Below are 13,785 nucleotides of genomic sequence, written 5' to 3'. Positions count from 1 at the left end.
TCTCTTCATTCCCCCAGTCCAGTGCTACGTTCAGCAGAATGTGTAGAGAGGAGTATTAGAGGGGATCAAAGCGGCCCTGGGTTGGGGGGATTCCCTGTGAATAGGTGGATCAGGGTGAACAAAGTACAGGGCTACTGTCTTATGTTGGAGCACTCAATAGTACCGCTGAGGCAGGTGGGAATCGATCCAAGAGGCTATTGTGGCAGAGAGAGAGAGAGAGAGAGAGAGAGAGAGAGAAGTACAGAAGAGAGAGCAGAGAGAGAGAGAGAGACACAGAGAGAACATTACAGAAGAGAGAGCAGAGAGAGAGACAGAGTAAAGGGACAGAAGGTAGAGGGAGATAGGGAGAGAGTAGAGAAGGGAGACAGTAGAGAGAGAGAGAGCAGAGGGAGACAGGATGAGAGTAGAGAGGGAGAGGGCAGAGGGAGACAGGATGAGAGGAGAGAGCAGAGGGAGAGAGCAGAGGATGAGAGCAGAGGGAGAGAAGAGAGGGAGAGAGCAGAGGGAGATAGGGAGAGAGTAGAGAGGGAGAGCAAAGCGAAAGAGGGAGAGAGTAGAGAGGGAGAGAGCAGAGGGAGGTAGGTAGAGAGTAGAGAGTGTGAGAGAGAGCAGAGTGAGATAGGGAGAGAGTAGAGAGGGAGAGTGCAGAGGGAGATAGGGAGAGAGTAGCAAAGCCATCACCTACAGAGAGATGAACCTGGAGAAGAGTCCCCTAAGCAAGCTGGTCGTGGGGCTCTGTTCACAAACACAAACACACCCTACAGAGCCCCAGGACAACAACACAATTAGACCCAACCAAATCATGAGAAAACAAAAAGATAATTACTTGACACCTTGGAAAGAATTAACAAAAAAAACAGAGCAAACTAGAATGCTATTGTACACAGAGAGTACAGGGCGGCAGAATACCTGACCACTGTGACTGACCCAAAATTAAGGAAAGCTTTGACTATGTACAGACTCAGAGAGCATAGCCTTGCTATTGAGAAAGGCCGCTGTAGGCAGACATGGCTCTCAAGAGAAGACAGGCTATGTGCTCACTGCCCACAAAATGAGGAGGAAACTGAGCTGCACTTCCTAACCTCCTGCCCAATGAATGACCATATTAGAGAGACATATTTCCCTCAGATTACACAGATCCACAAAGAATTCGAAAACAAATCCAATTTTGAAAAACTCCCATATCTACTGGGTGAAATTCCACAGTGTGCCATCACAGCAGCAAGATTTGTGACCTGTTGCCACGAGAAAAGGGCAACCAGTGAAGAACACACACCATTGTAAATACAACCCATATTTATGCTTATTTATTTTATCTTGTGTCCTTTAACCATTTGAACATTGTTAAAACACTGTATATATATATAATATGACATTTGTAATGTCTTTACTGTTTTGAAACCTCTGTATGTGTAATGTTTACTGTTAATTTTTGTTGTTTTTCACTTTATATATTCACTTTGTATGTTGTCTACCTCACTTGCTTTGGCAATGTTAACACATGTTTCCCATGCCAATAAAGCCCTTGAATTGAATTGAATTGAATTGAGTAGAGAGAGAGTAGAGAGAGAGGGAGAGAGTAGAGAGAGATAGGGAGATGCAGAGAGAGATAGGGAGATGCAGAGAGAGAGGGAGAGAGTAGAGAGAGATAGGGAGATACAGAGAGAGATGGGGAGATGCAGAGAGAGATGGAGAGAGTAGAGAGAGATAGGGAGATGCAGAGAGAGAGGGAGAGAGTAGAGAGAGACAGGGAGATGCAGAGAGAGATGGAGAGAGTAGAGAGAGATAGGGAGATGCAGAGAGAGATGGAGAGAGTAGAGAGAGATAGGGAGATGCAGAGAGTGAGAGAGGAGTAGTGTGGGAAACCTTTAAAGCACACAGCCAGTAGGACTGTGGGTGGAGAGTCTCCACTTCAATGGCTAGGAGTTTGTTTAGCATGTGTGCTAATGTGTAGCATGTGTAAAGCTTGTCTAGCATGTGTAGTGTGTGTAGAGGCAGTGTGACTGTGTGTGTATATAGAGGGAGCTTGCTAGTACAAAGAGGTATTTCAGAGGCATGTCGAGCTGTTGGTCGTGACCTTAATTGAATAACCATGGCTATAACAACATTGGAAAATAATGTTAATGAAAACCAATCTATTAATCAATTAATAACGATCAATAGTATGTAGATAATAGATCACTCACCATGTTTATTCAATAGTATTTAGATACTGTATATTGTCACTCACCATGTTCATTCTGAAGACTCTGGAAAGACAAGAAACACAGACAGGACGAGAAGACGTTAAAGATTGCGTTGTGTTGAGTAATGAATGTTCTCTTTTTCTGTGTAGAGTAATGAATGTTCTCTATTTTTCTGTGTAGAGTAATGAATGTGAACTCTCTTTCTCTGTGTAGAGTAATGAATGTTCTCTCTCTCTCTCTGTAGATTAATGTTCTCTTTCTCTGTGTAGAGTAATGAATGTTCTCTCTCTCTCTGTGTAGATGAATGTTCTCTTTCTCTGTGTAGAGTAATGAATGTTCTCTATCTGTGTAGATGAATGTTCTCTTTCTCTCTGTGCAGATGAATGTTCTCTCTCTCTCTGTGTAGATGAATGTTCTCTCTCTGTGTAGATGAATGTTCTCTTTATCTGTGTAGAGTAATGAATGTTCTCTCTCTCTCTGTGTAGATGAATGTCCTCTCTATCTATGTAGATGAATGTTCTCTCTCTGTGTAGATGAATGAACTCTCTCTCTGTGTAGATGAATGTTCTCTTTCTCTGTGTAGAGTAATGCATGTTCTCTCTGTGTAGACGAATGTTCTCTCTCTGTGTAGATGACTGTTCTCTCTCTCTCTCTCTCTCTCTCTGTGTAGATGAATGTTCTCTCTTTCTCCGTGTAGATGAATGTTCTCTCTGTGTAGATGAATGTTATCTCGCTCTGTGTAGATTAATGTTCTCTCTCTCTCTGTGTTGATGAATGTTCTCTCTCTCTGTGTAGATGAATGTTCTCGCTCTCTCTGTGTAGATGACTGTTCTCTCTCTCTCTCTCTCTGTGTATGTTCTCTCTTCTCTATCTCTCTGTGTAGATGAATGTTCTCTCTCTCTCTCTGTGAAGATGAATGTTCTCTCCCTCTCTCTGTGTAGATTAATGTTCTCTCTCTCTCTGTGTAGGTGAATGTTATCTCTCTCTCGCTCTCTGTGTAGATGAATGTTCTCTCTCTCTCTTCGTGTAGATGAATGTTCTCTCTCTCTCTCTGTGTAGATGAATGTTCTGTCTCTCTCTCTTTCTCTCTCTGTGTAGATGAATGTTCTCTCTCTCTCTCTCTGTGTGTAGATGAATGTTCTCTCTCTCTCTCTCTCTGCGTGTAGATGAATGTTCTCTCTCTGTGTAGATGAATGTTATCTCCCTCTCTCTGTGTAGATTAATGTTCTCTCTCTCTCTCTGTGTAGATTAATTTTCTCTCTCTCTGTGTAGACGAATGTTCTGTCTCTCTCTCTTTCTCTCTCTGTGTAGATGAATGTTCACTCTGTGTAGATGAATGTTCTCTCTGTCTCTCTGTGTAGATGAATGTTATCTTTCTCTCTCTCTCTGTGTAGATGAATGTCCTGTCTCTCTCTCTTTCTCTCTCTGTGTAGATGAATTCTCTCTCTCTATCTCTCTCTCTGCGTGTAGATGAATGTTCTCTCTCTCTGTGTAGATGAATGTTATCTATCTCGCTCTCTGTGTAGATGAATGGTCTCTCTCGCTGCTTTGATGAATGTTCTCGCTCTCTATATGTAGATTAATGTTCTCTCGCTCTGTGTAGATGAATGTTCTCTCTCTGTGTAGATGAATGTTCTCACTCTCTGTGTAGATGAATGTTCTCTCTCTCTCTGTGTAGATGAATGTTCTCTCTCTATGTGTAGATGAATGTTCTCTCTCTCTGTTTAGATGAATGTTCTCGCTCTCTCTGTGTAGATGACTGTTCTCCCTCTCTCTGTGTGTATGTTCTCTCTTCTCTATCTCTCTGTGTAGATGAATGTTCTCTCTTTCTCTCTGTGTAGATGAATGTTCTCTCTCTCTGTGTAGATGAATGTTCTCTCTCTCTCTGTAGATGACTGTTCTCTCTCTCTCTCTGTATGTTCTCTCACTCTCTCTGTATATGAATGTTCTCTCTCTCTCTCTCTTTCTGTGTAGATGAATGTTCTCTCCCTCTCTCTGTGTAGATTAATGTTCTCTCTCTCTCTGTGTAGATGAATTTTCTCTCTCTCTGTGTAAATGAATGTTCTCACTCTCTGTGTAGATGAATGTTCTCACTCTCTCTGTGTAGATGACTGTTCTCTCTCTCTCTCTGTGTATGTTCTCTCTTCTCTATCTCTCTGTGTAGATGAATGTTCTCTCTCTATCTGTGTAGATGAATGTTCTCTCTCTCTGTGTAGATGAATGTTCACTCTCTCTGTGTAGATGAATGTTCTCTCTCGCTCTGTGTAGATGAATGTTCTGTCTCTCTCGCTTTCTCTCTCTGTGTAGATTAATGTTCTCTATCTCTCTGCGTGTAGATGAATGTTCTCTCTCTCTGTGTTGATGAATGTTCTCGCTCTCTCTGTGTAGATGAATGTTCTCGCTCTCTCTGTGTAGATTAATGTTTTTTCTCTCTCTGTGTAGATGAATGTTCTCTCTCTCTCTCTCTCTGTGTAGATGAATATTCTCTTACTTTCTGTAGGTCTTCTATGGACCTCTCAGTCTTCTTCAGTCTCTCTCTGAGCATCTGTTCTTTAGCTGAGATCTGACACTCCTCGCTCTCCAACAGACCAATCTCTGACTCCAACCTACAATGAAAGAACAAAAAAGAAACCATGAAAAAAAACATTTTTAATCATCCTAAATGGATCAAATAAAGGATTTTAACTGCAACTCTTTCGTATGAGTGGCTTGGTATTTTTGTTGGGTCAAACTCAACTCTGGACCTTGAAGCCAGTTCCACCCTTTTGTCATTGTTCCCCTCTAATCAGGGACTGATTTAGACCTGGGACACCAGCTGTTTGACATGAATGATGAAGTAGGACAGAAAAGCAGTAGGCTCCGGACCTCGTTAAGGTAAAATCCACCATGTTAGGAAGAAACACAACACATTCTCTGTTCCTCCAAATCCAGTGTGGAACAATGGAACAGCAACACATGGTGACGTGGCGTTAGTATGAGCAGGAGTCCTTTCTGGTAATGGCTCTGATTGGTGTAACTTGGCCACACCTTTCTGGTAATGGCTCTGATTGGTGTAAAGCTGCCACTCCTTTCTGGAAATGGCTCTGATTGGTGTAAATTGGCCACGCCTTTCTGGTAATTGGTGTAAAGCTGCCACTCCTAACTGGTAATGACTTTGATTGGAATTTGTTTAAAATTAGTTATTACTGTGACGAAGATGTAGACACACCATAGACCCACCATAGACCCACCGTAGACCCACCATAGACTCAGTATAGACCCACCATAGACTCAGTATAGACCCACCATAGACTCAGTACAGACCCACCATAGACTCAGTATAGACCCACCATAGACTCAGTACAGACCCACCATAGACTCAGTATAGACCCACCATAGACTCAGTACAGACCCACAATAGACTCAGTATAGACCCACCATAGACTCAGTACAGACCCACCGTAGACCGAGTATAGACCCACCATAGACTCAGTATAGATCCACCATAGACTCAGTATAGATCCACCATAGACCCACCATAGACTGAGTATAGACCCACCATAGACCCAGTATAGACCCACCATAGACTCAGTATAGATCCACCATAGACTCAGTATAGATCCACCATTGACCCACCATAGACTCAGTATAGACCCACCATAGACTAAGTATAGACTCACCATAGACTCAGTATAGACCCACCAAAGACTCAGTATAGACCCACCATAGACTCAGTATAGACCCACCATAGACTCAGTACAGACCCACCATAGACCCAGTATAGACCCACCATAGACTCAGTACAGACCCACCATAGACCCAGTATAGATCCACCATTGACCCACCATAGACTCAGTATAGACCCACCATAGACTAAGTATAGACTCACCAAATAGACTCAGTATAGACCCACCATAGACTCAGTATAGACCCACCATAGGCTCAGTATAGACCCACCATAGACTCAGTACAGACCCACCATAGACCCAGTATAGACCCACCATAGACTCAGTACAGACCCACCATAGACCCAGTATAGACCCACCATAGACTCAGTATAGATCCACCATAGACCCACCATAGACTCAGTATAGACCCACCATAGACCCACCATAGACCCAGTATAGACCCACGATAGACCCACCATATACCCACCATAGACTCAGTATAGACTCACAATAGACTCAGTATAGACCCACCATAGACTCAGTATAGACCCAGTATAGACCCACCATAGACTCAGTATAGACCCACCATAGACTCAGTACAGACCCACCATAGACCCAGTATAGACCCACCATAGACTCAGTACAGACCCACCATAGACCCAGTATAGACCCACCATAGACTCAGTATAGACCCAGTATAGACCCACCATAGACCCAGTATAGACACAGTAAACACACACCATAGACCCACCATAGACTCACCATAGACTCAGTAAATACCCACCATAGACTCAGTAAATACCCACCATAGACTTAGTAAATACCCACCATAGACTCAGTAAATACCCACCATAGACCCACCATAGACTCAGTAAATACCCACCATAGACCCACCATAGACTCAGTAAATACCCACCATAGACCCACCATAGACTCAGTATAGACCCACCATAGACCCATCATACACCCAGTATAGACCCACCATAGACCCACCATAGATTCAGTATAGACCCAGTATAGACCCAGTATAGACCCACCATAGACCCACCACATAATCAGTATAGACCCACCATGGACCCACCATAGACCCACCATAGACTCAGTATAGACCCAGTATAGACCCACCATAGACCCATCATACACCCAGTATAGACCCACCATAGACCCACCATAGATTCAGTATAGACCCAGTATAGACCCAGTATAGACCCACCATAGACCCACCACATAATCAGTATAGACCCACCATGGACCCACCATAGACCCACCATAGACTCAGTATAGACCCAGTATAGACCCACCTTGGACCCACCATAGACTCTGTATAGACTCACCATAGACCCACCATAGACTCAGTGTAGACCCACCATAGACTCACCAAAGACCCACCATAGACTCAGTATAGACCCACCATTGACCCACCATAGACTCAGTATAGACCCACCATAGACTAAGTATAGACTCACCATAGACTCAGTATAGACCCACCAAAGACTCAGTATAGACCCACCATAGACTCAGTATAGACCCACCATAGACTCAGTACAGACCCACCATAGACCCAGTATAGACCCACCATAGACTCAGTACAGACCCACCATAGACCCAGTATAGATCCACCATTGACCCACCATAGACTCAGTATAGACCCACCATAGACTAAGTATAGACTCACCAAATAGACTCAGTATAGACCCACCATAGACTCAGTATAGACCCACCATAGGCTCAGTATAGACCCACCATAGACTCAGTACAGACCCACCATAGACCCAGTATAGACCCACCATAGACTCAGTACAGACCCACCATAGACCCAGTATAGACCCACCATAGACTCAGTATAGATCCACCATAGACCCACCATAGACTCAGTATAGACCCACCATAGACCCACCATAGACCCAGTATAGACCCACGATAGACCCACCATATACCCACCATAGACTCAGTATAGACTCACAATAGACTCAGTATAGACCCACCATAGACTCAGTATAGACCCAGTATAGACCCACCATAGACTCAGTATAGACCCACCATAGACTCAGTACAGACCCACCATAGACCCAGTATAGACCCACCATAGACTCAGTACAGACCCACCATAGACCCAGTATAGACCCACCATAGACTCAGTATAGACCCAGTATAGACCCACCATAGACCCAGTATAGACACAGTAAACACACACCATAGACCCACCATAGACTCACCATAGACTCAGTAAATACCCACCATAGACTCAGTAAATACCCACCATAGACTCAGTAAATACCCACCATAGACTCAGTAAATACCCACCATAGACCCACCATAGACTCAGTAAATACCCACCATAGACCCACCATAGACTCAGTAAATACCCACCATAGACCCACCATAGACTCAGTATAGACCCACCATAGACCCATCATACACCCAGTATAGACCCACCATAGACCCACCATAGATTCAGTATAGACCCAGTATAGACCCAGTATAGACCCACCATAGACCCACCACATAATCAGTATAGACCCACCATGGACCCACCATAGACCCACCATAGACTCAGTATAGACCCAGTATAGACCCACCTTGGACCCACCATAGACTCTGTATAGACTCACCATAGACCCACCATAGACTCAGTGTAGACCCACCATAGACTCACCAAAGACCCACCATAGACTCAGTATAGACCCCCCATAGACTCAGTATAGCGGCAGGGTAGCCTAGTGGTTAGAGTGTTGGACTAGTAACCGGAAGGTTGCAAGTTCAAACCCCCGAGCTGACAAGGTACAAATCTGTCGTTCAGCCCCTGAACAGGCAGTTAACCCACTGTTCCTAGGCCGTCATTGAAAATAAGAATTTGTTCTTAACTGACTTGCCTAGTTAAATAAAGGAAAAAAATAAATAAAAAACATAGACTCAGTATAGACTCATTATAGACACAGTATAGACCCACCATAGACTCACCATAGACCCACCATAGACTCACCATAGACCCACCATAGACCCACCATAGACCCACCATAGACCCACCATAGACTCACCATAGACCCACCATAGACCCACCATAGACCCACCATAGACCCACCATAGACTCACCATAGACCCACCATAGACCCACCATAGACCCACCATAGACCCACCATAGACCCAGTATAGACCCACCATAGACCCACCATAGACCCACCATAGACCCACCATAGACCCACCATAGACCCACCATAGACTCACCATAGACCCACCATAGACCCACCATAGACCCACCATAGACTCACCAAACTCCAGCCAGTGGAGAGCGCATTGTTCTCTTGTTGAAAGATGGCTGTTGCTTTCAAACGTTTAAATGCATAGGTCCCATGGGGTAAATCTATGGTCCATCCAATACCCCAGTAATTGGGGAGCATTTCATCATTCCATCCAATACTGAGGGGGGCGCGATGTTTATTGTGCACGTGTGCACGTGAACGTTCGCAAGACTCATTTAATTCAACGTATGGTTTCCTTTCCTCATTTACCCCGGGTTTATGTCGGAGTTCCGTGTGTCTGATTCCCGCGTCATTGTGGTTGTGCGTAATAGGAGCGCCTGCGCCTCGGTGCGCCTCTAAACATGTTACGTGGCCTGCGCTCTTCCGCTTTGGAGTCAAAACGTTGAATAAGATAAAATGACAGTTTAATCACAGGAGGCTGGCGGCACCTTAATTGGGGGAGGACAGGCTACCATGTACTGACTGTACCAGTTTTAACCTCTACCTGTCTGATCTCCTGTTAGACAGGGGGAGGCTGTACAGTCTTAACCTCTACCTCTGTACCAGTCTTAACCTCTACCTGTCTGATCTCCTGTTAGACAGGGGAAGGCTGTACCAGTCTTAACCTCTACCTCTGTACCAGTCTTAACCTTTACCTGTCTGATCTCCTGTTAGACAGGGGGAGGCTGTACCAGTTTTAACCTCTACCTGTCTGATCTCCTATTAGACAGGGGGAGGCGGTACCAGTCTTAACCTCTACCTGTCTGGTCTCCTGTTAGACAGGGGAAGGCTGTACCAGTCTTAACCTCTACCTCTGTACCAGTCTTAACCTTTACCTGTCTGATCTCCTGTTAGACAGGGGGAGGCTGTACAGTCTTAACCTCTACCTCTGTACCAGTCTTAACCTTTACCTGTCTGATCTCCTGTTAGACAGGGGGAGGCTGTACCAGTTTTAACCTCTACCTGTCTGATCTCCTATTAGACAGGGGGAGGCGGTACCAGTCTTAACCTCTACCTCTGTACCAGTCTTAACCTTTACCTGTCTGATCTCCTGTTAGACAGGGGGAGGCTGTACCAGTTTTAACCTCTACCTGTCTGATCTCCTATTAGACAGGGGGAGGCGGTACCAGTCTTAACCTCTACCTGTCTGGTCTCCTGTTAGACAGGGGAAGGCTGTACCAGTCTTAACCTCTACCTCTGTACCAGTCTTAACCTTTACCTGTCTGATCTCCTGTTAGACAGGGGGAGGCTGTACAGTCTTAACCTCTACCTCTGTACCAGTCTTAACCTCTACCTGTCTGATCTCCTGTTAGACAGGGGAAGGCTGTACCAGTCTTAACCTCTACCTCTGTACCAGTCTTAACCTTTACCTGTCTGATCTCCTGTTAGACAGGGGGAGGCTGTACCAGTTTTAACCTCTACCTGTCTGATCTCCTATTAGACAGGGGGAGGCGGTACCAGTCTTAACCTCTACCTCTGTACCAGTCTTAACCTTTACCTGTCTGATCTCCTGTTAGACAGGGGGAGGCTGTACCAGTTTTAACCTCTACCTGTCTGATCTCCTATTAGACAGGGGGAGGCGGTACCAGTCTTAACCTCTACCTGTCTGGTCTCCTGTTAGACAGGGGAAGGCTGTACCAGTCTTAACCTCTACCTCTGTACCAGTCTTAACCTTTACCTGTCTGATCTCCTGTTAGACAGGGGAGGCTGTAGCAGTTTTAACCTCTACCTGTCTGGTCTCCTGTTAGACAGGGGGAGGCCGCACAGCAAGCGGTACTGGAGGGCCAAGTCTAGGTCCAAGAGGCTTCTAAACAGTTCTACCACCAAGCCCCCAAGCCACATCAGTCCGTGTTCCGTTGTTTACAACCAATAAGTAACTAGGCACAGAGCCTTCGGAAAGTATTCAGACCCCTTCTCTTTATCCACGTTTTGTTACGTTACAGCCTTATTCTAAAATGGATTACATTGTTTTTTTCCCTCAAAGTACACACAACACCCCATAATGACCAAGCAAAAACAGGTTATTAGATATTTTTGCAAATGTATAAAAAAAAGAATGAAATATTACATGTACATAAGTATTCAGACCCTTTACTCAGTACTTTGTTGAAGCACCTTTGGCAGCGATTACAGCCTCCAGTCTCCTTGGGTATGACGCTACAAGCATGGCCGACCTGTATTTGGGGAGTTTCTCCCATTCTTCTCTGCAGATCCTCTCAGGCTCTGTCAGGTACCCATTCTTAAAATAAAGTGGTGATCCTAACTCACCTAAAATAGGGATTTTTACTAGGATTAAATGTCAGGAATTGTGAAAAACGAAGTTTAAATGTATTTGGCTAAGGTGTATGTAAACTTCCGACTTCCGACTTCCGACACACACAAACACACACACACACACACACACACACACACACACACACACACACACACACACACACACACACACACACACACACACACACACACACACACACACACACACACACACATTCCATTTATCCCAGAGGACCTGGGTTTGGGTTATTATTTTTGCTGGCTAGCCAATCAGGAAGCATCGTTCAGAGGAACCCCCCCCTGACTCCTCCCTGGTCATTTCCTGCCATTGTATAGTGCAAGAGGGTTCTAGAATGCCTCAAAAGTTCCATGGTCAGTAATAACAAGGAGGCTTCCCAAGATTCCATCTCTTAGTCCACCCTATTCCCTATATAGTGCACTACTATAGACCAGAGCCCTATTCCCTATATAGTGCACTACTTTAGACCAGAGCCCAATAGAAACCTATTCCCTATATAGTGCATTATTATAGACCAGAGCCTTATTCCCTATATAGTACACTACTTTAGACCAGAGCCCTATAGAACCCGATTCCTTATATAGTACACTACTTTAGACCAGAGCCCTGTAGAACCCGATTCCTTATATAGTACACTACTTTAGACCAGAGCCCTATGCCAACCAACCTATACCAACCAATACCAACATCTGCACCCCCGTGGTCAATACCAACATCTACACCCCCGTGGTCAATACCAACATCTACACCCCCGTGGTGAATACCAAAATCTACACCCCCGTGGTCAATACCAACATCTGCAACCCCGTGGTCAATACCAACATCTGCACCCCCGTGGTCAATACCAACATCTACACCCCCGTGGTCAATACCAACATCTACACCCCCGTGGTCAATACCAACATCTACACCCCCGTGGTGAATACCAAAATCTACACCCCCGTGGTCAATACCAACATCTGCACCCCCGTGGTCAATACCAACATCTGCACCCCCGTGGTCAATACCAACATCTACACCCCCGTGGTGAATACCAACATCTGCACCCCCGTGGTGAATACCAACATCTACACCCCCGTGGTGAATACCAACATCTGCACCCCCGTGGTCAATACCAACATCTACACCCCCGTGGTGAATACCAACATCTGCACCCCCGTGGTGAATACCAACATCTACACCCCCGTGGTCAATACCAACATCTGCACCCCCGTGGTCAATACCAACATCTACACCCCCGTGGTCAATACCAACATCTGCACCCCCGTGGTCAATACCAACATCTGCACCTCCGTGGTCAATACCAACATCTACACCCCCGTGGTGAATACCAACATCTACACCCCCGTGGTCAATACCAACATCTGCACCCCCGTGGTCAATACCAACATCTGCACCTCCGTGGTCAATACCAACATCTACACCCCCATGGTGAATACCAACATCTGCACCCCCGTGGTCAATACCAACATCTACACCCCCGTGGTGAATACCAACATCTACACCCCCGTGGTGAATACAAACATCTACACCCCCATGGTGAATACCAACATCTGCACCCCCGTGGTCAATACCAACATCTACACCCCCGTGGTGAATACCAACATCTACACCCCCGTGGTCAATACCAACATCTACACCCCCGTGGTGAATACCAACATCTGCACCCCCGTGGTCAATACCAACATCTACACCCCCGTGGTGAATACCAACATCTACACCCCCGTGGTCAACACCAACATCTGCACCCGTGAACAAGGCCATGATTGGGAGTGCCATAAGGTGGCTCACAGTTGGCCAAGCGTCGTCCAGGTTTGGCCAGAGTAGGCTGTCATTGTAAATAAGAATTTGTTGTTAACTGACTTGTCTAGAAGTTAAATAAATACATACAAATAAATAAATAAATTCAACTCCCCTGGTCAATACAAACATGGTCAAAGACAACTCACAAACAATAACAACACGACAAAGACCACCGTGTTGAAAACACAAACATCCTCTCTGTGGTCAGAGGTCAAAGTTCTCTCTTTCCTCTCTCCCCCCTCTCCCCTTTTTTTTTCTCACTTTCACTTTTTATGCTCCCTCCACTCTCCCTCCACTCTCCCCCCACTCTCCCTCGACTCTCCCTCCTCTCTCCCACTCTCCCTCCACTCTCCCTCCACTCTCCCTCGACTCTCCCTCCTCTCTCTCACTCTCCCTCCACTCTCCCTCCTCTCTCCCACTCTCCCTCCACTCTCCCTCCACTCTCCCTCCACTCTCCCTCCACTCTCCCCCCACTCTCCCTCGACTCTCCCTCCTCTCTCCCACTCTCCCTCCACTCTCCCTCCACTCTCCCTCGACTCTCCCTCCTCTCTCCCACTCTCCCTCGACTCTCCCTCCTCTCTCCCACTCTCCCTCCACTCTCCCTCCACTCTCCCTCG

At 45.7% G+C, this 13,785-nt stretch overlaps 1 protein-coding gene across 2 annotated transcripts in view; it reads right to left on the bottom strand.

The window, feature by feature from the left end:
• LOC139422649 (PALM2 and AKAP2 fusion) overlaps positions 1–13,785 on the bottom strand; it is a 228,511-nt gene that overhangs the window by 111,775 nt on the left and 102,951 nt on the right. For both annotated transcript variants that reach the window (XM_071173806.1, XM_071173805.1), the window contains exons 5-6: positions 4,678–4,792; positions 2,231–2,249 (exon numbers count right to left, since the gene is read on the bottom strand). In XM_071173806.1, coding sequence (XP_071029907.1) covers positions 2,231–2,249; positions 4,678–4,792 — 134 coding nt within the window. The remainder of the gene's footprint in view (positions 1–2,230; positions 2,250–4,677; positions 4,793–13,785) is intronic.

Source organism: Oncorhynchus clarkii, chromosome 12, assembly GCF_045791955.1.
Source record: "Oncorhynchus clarkii lewisi isolate Uvic-CL-2024 chromosome 12, UVic_Ocla_1.0, whole genome shotgun sequence".
Classification (NCBI taxonomy): domain Eukaryota; kingdom Metazoa; phylum Chordata; class Actinopteri; order Salmoniformes; family Salmonidae; genus Oncorhynchus; species Oncorhynchus clarkii.
Note: the sequence above shows the minus strand (reverse complement) of the source record. Positions and strands in the feature narration are given on the sequence as shown.